General features: G+C 44.7%; 1 protein-coding gene across 1 annotated transcript in view; it reads right to left on the bottom strand.

Moving 5' to 3' along the window:
• Positions 1–190: 190 nt before the first annotated feature.
• Positions 191–9,683, bottom strand: part of LOC103600327 (protocadherin Fat 3-like) — a gene marked incomplete at its 5' end in the record, with an annotated part of 83,038 nt that continues 73,545 nt past the window's right edge. Inside the window, 4 exons of the mRNA XM_008584597.1 lie at positions 191–321; positions 935–994; positions 3,242–3,355; positions 7,428–8,083. Coding sequence (XP_008582819.1) covers positions 191–321; positions 935–994; positions 3,242–3,355; positions 7,428–8,083 — 961 coding nt within the window. The remainder of the gene's footprint in view (positions 322–934; positions 995–3,241; positions 3,356–7,427; positions 8,084–9,683) is intronic.

Here is a 9,683-nt window from a genome sequence, read left to right as displayed (position 1 = left end):
GAAAATAATTTAGCTTCACAACAGAAAATTGATTGTGCCACTGGGGGCAAAGGTCTGTCAATCAAGTGATTTACATTATGGATTCAAAACCCTTAAGGAGGAGGCTGAGAAAGGAATGCTGGTGAGGCTTTCATGTCCGATACTGAGCACACAAGACACCTGGAACATGCACAATTCAGATCAAAGAAACTCAGAAAGGCTGGAGGCAGACGGACAAGATAAGAACGAACTCAGCAATGCAAAATGTGTAAATAAAAACGTTATGCTGGGTTGTGGAGTAGTCACCTCGGTTGTAGTTCTCTCCTTGGTCCATGACAGACACTGTTTAAATACAAAGTGAAAAGTGAAACTGACAATCCAAGTCATGTGAAGAGGGGTAAAACAGAACATTTTAGATGACTTTAAAAAAACATGCTCCTAAACGGCTATGGACCATGACTAAGTTTAGCTGTTTTTATTTGTCCCCACTGCTATTTAGGAAATAAGAAAGATAAATCCCATCTATATCATGCCCTAATTTCATTAAGTCACTAATAAAAGTTACTTGATTGAAATCAATCCCCATAATATTATAGCTTTGAATGACTTCTTAAGTATCTCCAGCTCAAAGTAGTTGTTCAATGAATACATATCGAGTGAATTTAGTGTTAATCTTGATTCCAACTAATTGGGTTCTCTTTTCTTTAAGAGAATTTTATTTAAAAAGTACCCCACATATTTAAAAAATTATGAACTAGACTTGTTTGTCAAAATTGTAAAATTTACGCCAATCCATAGAGAAACATCCAGCATCTTGTTTGAAACCATCTGTTTACTGCCCCCTCTGTTGCCAGTTGATTAAAATCACTCCTAGTCTAAAGTAACAAGAAAGCAAAATTTCTAAGAGGAAAACTCTTTTCACAAAGAAATGCTACAGAAGAAAAAAAGTAAATACCTTCATTCTCTATACTGTCAACTACATTGTTGACAAGCTGAATGACAGTCACTATGGATGCTTGCCGTCAGGAAAAGAAGATGGGAGGGAGGGGAAGGATAGCTTCAGGTTAGCTGTGTATTTTAAACATACATTAACTTCTTTTAACAACAACAGCAGCAACAATGAAGGCGCAGCATGCAAACCCCCAAAGCCTTCCCACAATCTGTCCCTTACGATGTATGTCGGTGGACACTTTTATCTATGGGGTTCTGGGGATTCCTAGAATGGAAAAGAAAGCAGCAGCAACAATGAAGGCGCAGCATGCAAACCCCCAAAGCCTTCCCACAATCTGTCCCTTAAGATGTATGTCGGTGGACACTTTTATCTATGGGGTTCTGGGGATTCCTAGAATGGAAAAGAAATGGCAGCACATCTGGGGCCAGCCTTCCTGAAAGGCATGATCAGCAGGAATTGCTGAGTCATAAATTCCCATGTCATTGCCCAGTAAAATCAATCTTGGAAGGTGGTGGCTCCTCAAGCTCATGTTAATTTCTCATTAGCAACTCCCAAAGACTCTTGGAGGAAGATCTCACTATTCCCAAGGATAGTTTTTTTTTTTGGCTGGACAGACATGCTGCTCCAAACCAAACACCAGTGATGGAGGATAACCTTTGCAGGACTAATGGCTTCACACTCACATGATGCCACCGATAGCCCAGAACGACCCAAGGCCCAGTGCATGCCAGTAAAATGCAGAAAGAAGTCAACATCTGGCCTCTTAAAACAGTTAGAATCAGGAAGGAGATCTCTGTGGTCTATATAGGCTGTCTTAGTGCCTGATACCAGCACCTTGTGGATAAGTGATCAGGCTTGAAAGGAATTTGATGAAAGTTCCTAACACTATCTGCCTTAGTTGGGGCCAACCCAGAATGTTAGGCATGAAAGGGCAAGTGTGTGACCTTAAAGGCACACACAGCAGAGCCCATGAGAACAGTCATCACTGGAGCTGGTCCCTGGCATCTGGAAACTATATGCTCTCAGGTACTTCTATATAAAATATGCAAACCAGCACAGCTTTTCTTCTGCTGCAGACGGGTAAAGGAGGATGCACCAAAGCAAACAGATCTCAGTCTTGACTTTCTGAGAATGGTCAGAAGAAATCCACTGTTACGTGGTTTGTCATCCCAGTTGACAGACACAGTGAGGCTTCTGTACTTCTCAGGAGTGCCAGGTGTTGGGGAAGCAGGTGGAAGAGATTTGGGGAGACAGTGGTGGTGGTGAAAGGAGACTATTTTACTTTCCTGATTGCTTCTACAGTCTTGGAGCTCACCTGTTCCTGTATTTACCTTGAAGGAAGGATTACACCCCTTTCACTTTGTACTTCTAGGCACAAAATGCCCAACACAAGACTCAGCATGCAGGAGAAACTCAGCAAGAGTTTATGGGTAGAATGATTACATAAATTAATAACTATCCAATTTTTGCCAATTGCTGATAAATGGGAAAATGACCTAAGGTATAGACTAAGGTAAGGCTGTCTGTCTCTGTGGATGACTGGGATGATTCTTCGTTTACCACCATATGGTAAACACTCACTGTTTATAAGTATGTGTTTCTGCTTCCCTCCCCTACTCTGGGGAGAAAAACCTATCCTCCAAAGCTGATTCCTCAGCTCATAAAACCCAGTCCAGCATTAGCACCCTCTCCATGAGCATAAGTTCACAGAAGGTAGAGGTAGAAGCTTTGGAGTGTCCACGTAGTTAGTGAACCACAGGGAATTGCAGGCAACATCTGTGGGTGTATGTGCATTGCTGCTTCAAATTTTTTAATAAATTCTCCAAAAGCCCATGACCCCAAATGATCATAAAAGGGAGTCATCTGAATGAAGATACCACTGATTCTACAGGAAGGAGGTCTTGTTTCTAAACTAATTTCTAATGATGGGGAGGTTGGATCTACAGTGAAGAGGGAAGAAATCATTGGTAAAACTTAAAAAAAATAATTCACTTCGGTTGCTAGAGAGTATCATTTGGGATGAGGCGGATCATCATGAACCAAATCAGAGAGGACTCACTATTGGAGGTACAGGGGAACTTTTTTCAACCCCTGACACAGATCACTGAGCCTGATCACAGCTGCAGCTCCATAAGGGCTCCTTTGGCAATGACACCCAACAATGGGGTCAACCAGAAAGCTGGTGAACACAGTCAAAAGTCCATGAACAAGTCAAGAAACAAAGCTGGTCATATCCCCTTCCCCTAACCACTGTCTTTCAGCACGGGAAGCAGAACACATCAACATGGAACAAGTTTGATGACTTCTTACCATTGTCGTCACCAGAATCCGACTGGAAGGAGCTGAGGGACTGAACTTCTGAGTTGCTCCCTTTATTACTGCCTGCAAAGCAGGTCACTTCTCCCGGGTCATCAGCCCCTTTGTCTTCATAGACAGCCAAAGAGAAAGCAGAAATGACACTGGTTACCTTGTGCATATTTCCAGTGCTGCCTCCCCACCCTCAAGTTCACTTCTTGGGGCACTTTCATTTGCTTAGAGAAAATAATTTAGCTTCACAACAGAAAATTGATTGTGCCACTGGGGGCAAAGGTCTGTCAATCAAGTGATTTACATTATGGATTCAAAACCCTTAACCCGTAGTAACTTAGAGAAAATAATTTAGCTTCACAACAGAAAATTGATTGTGCCACTGAGGGCAAAGGTCTGTCAATCAAGTGATTTACATTATGGATTCAAAACCCTTAACCCGTAGTAAATGAGCTTCCAAATAGCTGACAGCTGAAAGTAGCTGTTCCCTGCTCAAAGTGAAGTGACTAAGAGTAAAACAAGGATGAAGTGGCTGCATCGCTCTTTGCCACTCAGAGTTAATTTACATCATTTACATGAGCCAATGCGGTGTCAACACCAGTTTAAATAATATTACTTTTAAAATAGGGGTATAAATATTTTATAAGCAAGAATGCTATTATATTTATCCTAACTTCCATCTCTGGGGAGCAAGTGGAATTCTCAGCTTTGCCTTCTAGAGGGCAGCGTCGTATCATTTTTGAGAATGACAATGTTCTGCGTCCTGTGTCCGGTAGGAGAGCAGTCAGCGGTGTGGATGTGTTCTTATCCACATGCTTCCTCCCTATTTGCGGTATGAAGCCTGAAATACACACACACACACACACACACACACACACACACACACACACACACACACACACCAGAGCTACTTTCTAATTTGATGGACTAAAGGAAGCAATAAAATCAGTCCGTATCTTGAGGTTGTCAAGTGCAAAATGAATTAGGCGCCCAGAGATCGTCTCGCCAGCTAACTCTGCCTTGCTTAACAAAGAAGAAAATGTATTCCATACAACCCAAAAATACTTTTGAGGGAAATGTGAGTTTTGGCCTGAGGTAGATTCTGGAAATAAAGCTGTCATATCATGAAGCAGGAGGAAAATGATCACCAGGAAAAGCTGCAAATCATCATGTAACATGGGGGTAGAAAGCGACACAGACTTGTGATTAAGGGAACAGTTTTTCCTCTTCGTGGCCACAGAAATCACTGTTTCTTCCACAAAGGGTGATGTCAGGAGCAGACACGGCGACTCCACATTTGCTGTCAGATCTTGAAGTCACAGGAAAATGATGAGTTGGATGAACAACTGGTATAAGTTGAGGGACGCCAGGGACAAATTCACCTCCCAATAGCCACACTGTAGAAAATGTGAAGATGTGCCTCTGAAAGGCACAACGTGTGCACAAGCTTAGCTCAGAACACAAGGAAGGAGAGGACTAATGATCCACCCTGGTGGATGCAGTTCTGTGTATAAAACTCCCTTCTCCACTCCATTTATTCAAAGCCCTCTTTTTTCATTGCTAAATAAAAAAAAAAAAGCCTATTAGCTGGTGGATTGGCAAGACTGTAGTAAAGTCTAACTCTACAGATAATTTGGGAGAGAATACACTTATGGTTAAAATCCAAGGACAACTACTTAAAATATATGTGTCTACAGAAAGACAGAATCAGCCAACAGCATGTTGGGCGGTGCTAGAATAGAAATAACTCATCCTTGGCCCTGCTCTATCATCAAGCAATCCTCTCCCTCTTATATAACTCTCCCATCTTCCTGCCAAAACTTTCGAGAGGTGTGCTGGTAAGAGTGCAGGCTATGGAGCCTGATGAACCAGGTTCAAATCTTGACTCCTCCCTTTGCTAGTTACGTGTGTCCCTGTAGGCAAATTATTGCACCTGGAATTTTCTCCTCCATGAAGTGATGGGCTGCTAACAGTAACCATGTGGGGCAGCTGTGACAATTTAAGGAGATGATGAAGCACACAGCCTTTGCTTTCTCAGCAGATCTCTTCATCCTTAACCCTTGTGCTATGGTTTGAGTGTGTTCCCCAAAGTTCATGTGTTGGAATCTTAATCCCAAATGCAATAGTGTTAAGAGGTGGGACCTTTAAGAGGTGATTAGGTCATGAGAGCTCTGGTCTCATGAATGGATTAATGTCATCTCGGGAATGGGTTCATTATTTCAAGAATGGATTTATTAGGAAAGTAAGTTCAGCCCGTTTGCTCTCACACGTGCTCTTTCTCACTCATGTGACATCTTCCACCATGTTATGATGCAGTAAGAAGGCCCATGCCAGAGAGCAGTGTCATGCTCTTGGACTTTCCAGGTTCCAACATCACGAGGCAAATACATTTTTGTTCAATATAAATTACCCAGTCTGTGGTATTCTGTATAGCACACAAAACAGACTAAGACAACATGCATTCTAGCTTCTGCTTTGATGACTACACTGAGATGCTCTTGAGATCCTAAGAATCTGCTAGGTGATGAGCTCAGCTGTTTTTTGTTTTTGTTTTTTTTTTAAGCCTGTGTCCTCCTTGATGAGTTTATAGTACTTGATACTGCTGACCTTACTGACACTACCTCTTCACTTCTGCACAGCTTCCTTCTCCTCTTTCCCTTCTCTCTCTTTGTTGGCAAGTGTTGGTTTCCCTTCCTCGTTCCTCCCCTTCTGCCTAACACCTTGGCATCTCCAAGCTTCTTCAGGAGGCCTAGTTTGACCACCCCCTCTCTCTGCTCTTGCTCTCAGTGAGCTCACCCTCTTACAGAGTCAAGCATCCTGCATGCAGATGATGTCTATACTTTCACCTCTAGTCTTGACCTCTCTCCTGAACAACAGAGCCAGACACCGCTGGGGTAACCCCCTCATGCATCCTCTACACTGATGGAGCTGCTTCCTGCTTCTGGGAAGTCCTATTCAATCGTTTCCTACTGAAATCTTGCTCATACTTAAAGATACCAGTAGAATGCCCCCTTCCTCCATGAAGACACCCCCATCTCCTTGGCTGCACATAGTCTCGAGCTCCATTTGAAGTCTGCCTCCCCCCTAATCCAACATATACTACAGTACTGTAAACACAGCCTTCAGAAATTCCTGCTACCCAGGACATCACTGCTGCTGGAACATAAAACCATGTGGCCTGATGAAACGTCATAGGTTACAACATAGCTTGCCTTAGTCTCATCCTGACTTATACTAGGGCAGGGAAAACAATCACCATCTCTCACCTAGGTGTTCACAGTGGCTCTCTGCCTTTTCCCCTCTTTGATACTGTTCAATCTCTTTTCATGGATCAGACAGAGCCAGCTTTTTAAAATGTAAATTAATTATGCCACTCATCTGCTTAAAAACCTGCAATAACGTTGCTGTTAAAATGTATACGCTCTCTTCTAGTGCTCATCTGAGCCCGAAATACATTGACCTCCTCTGCATTCTTCAACACATCAAGCTCTTTCCAACCCCAGGGCCTTTGCACCTGCAGCTCCTCCCTGTGCCCAGAGTACTGCTGCACGAGGCCAAAAGGAGAAGGAAACACCATCATCTGGCTCAGGCCATTTTTCCTGCCTTGCAGTTCACTCTCATTTCATGGACCCTGCATTCCAGCCAAATGGAATGACTTGCTTTTCTTTAGATCACATGGGTCCCTCTACATGGAATGTCCTCCTTTCCCCAGACCCATCGACCCATCACTGTCCAGCTCAAATGCCCCTCTGCTTCCCTCTAGTCCTCACTCTAAGACTAGACATACTCCCATCTTCTGACTTCTCAGAGCACAGTTTCTGTACGTGACTTCTGTGGCTACACTGCTTGCATTAGGGCCAATGGCGTGCTATTCTGAAAAGAGCAAGGGTTTTAGAGTCTGGAACATGGGAGTGGAGTATCGTCTGCCTCTTAGTAGCTGTGTGACCTTAGGCAGATGACATTACCTTCTCTCAGCTTCCTTTTCCCCACGTGTAAACAGGGGTAAGAACCAGAGCAATTTGTCAGGGCCAGGATGAACGTTCAGTGCCAGCATGTGTCATAGCCAGTGCTCTGTGCATGCTGGTCTCTCTCCCTTCCCTTTATTCCCTCCCACAGTGCCTTTGCACACCACGGGCTCCCGGTAAAAACTGGTGGAATAAATAATGGCGCATCCCTACTCCTTACTCACTCTCAGTTCCTGCATCCCAGCCATTCTTCCGGATGGAGTCGCAGTCGGAGCGGCAGGGTGACACGGCTGGGAGGTTGGGGGCCACACTGCACACGACCACGCCCCGCCTGGCTGTCAGGATGCGGGGTGACTCGGGGTGAAACGTGGTCATCTCCTGGTGCTCGCCCCCCAGCCCGTCCACGACTTTGTCCAGGTTGCTCCTGGAGTCGCTCTGGAAGCAGGGCGTGTAGGCCATGGGGCGCACGGGCACCTGCGGGGGCCCCACCTCCTGGTAGACGTTGCGGCCGTCCGCACCGCCGCGCAGGTTCCGGAAGGGGGCGCCGTTGCTCTTGTGCAGCAGCGCGGCCGTGGCCGGGTCCTGCACCAGCGTGATGTTGTTGCGGGAGTAGTTCTTGCGGAAGACCTTCTTGCGGAAGACGATGAAGAGCACGACCAGCACGAAGATGACGAAGAGCACCACGGCGATGCCGATGAGCTCCTCCTTCCCCACGTACGAGTGGCCGGCCTGGATGTTGGGCACCACCACGGGGCGCAGCCCGCAGTACTGGCCCACGTAGCCCGGGGTGCAGTTGCACAGGAAGGAGCCGAACACGTTGACGCAAGAGCCGCCGTTCTCACACTCCTCGCGCTCGCACTCGTTGATGTCCTCCTCACACCTGCAGCGACACGACACACAGGAGCCCCGCCCCGGCGTCAGGACTTGTGGACACGGGAGCTCGGGACAGAACTGACGTCTTTCAAAGAAAATAAAGCACCTGAGGGGCACAGGGGGAGCGTGACAAAAATTGCACGTGCATGTGTGGGGGGTGTGATTCGGGTGTGGCCCCCAGTCATCATCATGCATTAAGGGGCTGCTCCCAACCCAGTCTCTCCCAGGTCTTCCTCCCCTGACCAGGCTGGGGAGGGAAGAGACTGTGGTGGGAAAGAGGATCAGAAGGAGCAAGAGCAACAGATGCTACTGAAGAGGTGCTGGCCTGCAAATCTCCAGGGCCAGATGCACTACGAATTCAAAACTGCAATTTCAGAAAGCACATACAATACGCATCTCTCACATTATGTAAAATAGCCCCCCCACCAACATGCTGGCACGGGATATCGCAATCAAATATACCCGTGTTTCTGCAGTGAAACGTGGATATTCACACTAAATGAGAGAAATAAAGACTAGAAAGAGCCTCAGAGAATTTTTTGGACAGGTTTTGCCACCAAATTAGTTTGCCACTAACATGCTGGCACGGGATATCGCAATCAAATATACCCGTGTTTCTGCAGTGAAACGTGGATATTCACACTAAATGAGAGAAATAAAGGCTAGAAAGAGCCTCAGAGAATTTTTTGGACAGGTTTTGCCACCAAATTAGTTTGCCACTAACGAACCTCAAACGCTTTTAGTTTTCGGAGCTTTTGGTGTTGTAGAATTACAGATTAAGAGCTGTGAACCTATATACCCGTTAGAGGGTTTCCCACGAGGAAAAAAATCTTTGGTTCTGACATTTTCCTCTAATGGTTACAGTAATTTTTGGTCCCTCTGGGAAGCTGGGGTGCTGCAGGAGGTGGGTGGGTGGGTGAAGAGCTGCGTATCTTCCAGATTCTATGCTTGTGTTAGAGGCTAATACTAATGTAGATTATAAGGAACAAATGACTAAAGCATCTAATGAAAAATAATTAAATCAATTTTATTCTCTTTAAAGCAATCCATAACTCGCTTTGAGTATAATTGTAAGGCAAGCATTTAAGTCTTATTCTTTCTTAGTTTAACATTATCTGAGAACACAGACCTTTCCTTCTTTACTTTTCTCTACTTCAGCAATTGTTCTGATATGTTCATTTAAAAGACCCTATCTATGTTTTTGGTAATCCACCTTTTAAAATGTAGTCAAACGTCCCTAATTTGAACAGATTGAGGCCTGGTCAGCCGGAAATTAGTCAGAATCACAGAGTATTTAAAAATAAATGCAGCTTTATTACTTTAAATTACATCCAACCATCCAAAGTCGGCTAAGTATTTCCTGGTAAAGTCCTCGGGAGATTTGCTCTAATGAATACCTAAGACTGATCTGTAATTAGAATATCACTTGCTTGAAATTACATATATATGCTTCTAAAACTATCAAGGATGGCTGAAAGTGGCATTTTACTAAGAACTTAAAACCTTCCCTTTCCATTTGGCTAACACTTCAATTTTCCTCATTTCTTGGGGGAAAAGGGGGTTTGAAAAGGAAAGGTAAGTTTTACTTTCTCAGAATGATCATAAAA

Source organism: Galeopterus variegatus, unplaced genomic scaffold (assembly GCF_000696425.1).
Source record: "Galeopterus variegatus unplaced genomic scaffold, G_variegatus-3.0.2 Scaffold3307, whole genome shotgun sequence".
Classification (NCBI taxonomy): Eukaryota; Metazoa; Chordata; class Mammalia; order Dermoptera; family Cynocephalidae; genus Galeopterus; species Galeopterus variegatus.
The sequence above is the reverse complement of the archived record's forward strand: the minus strand, read 5'-3'. Positions and strand labels throughout refer to the sequence as shown.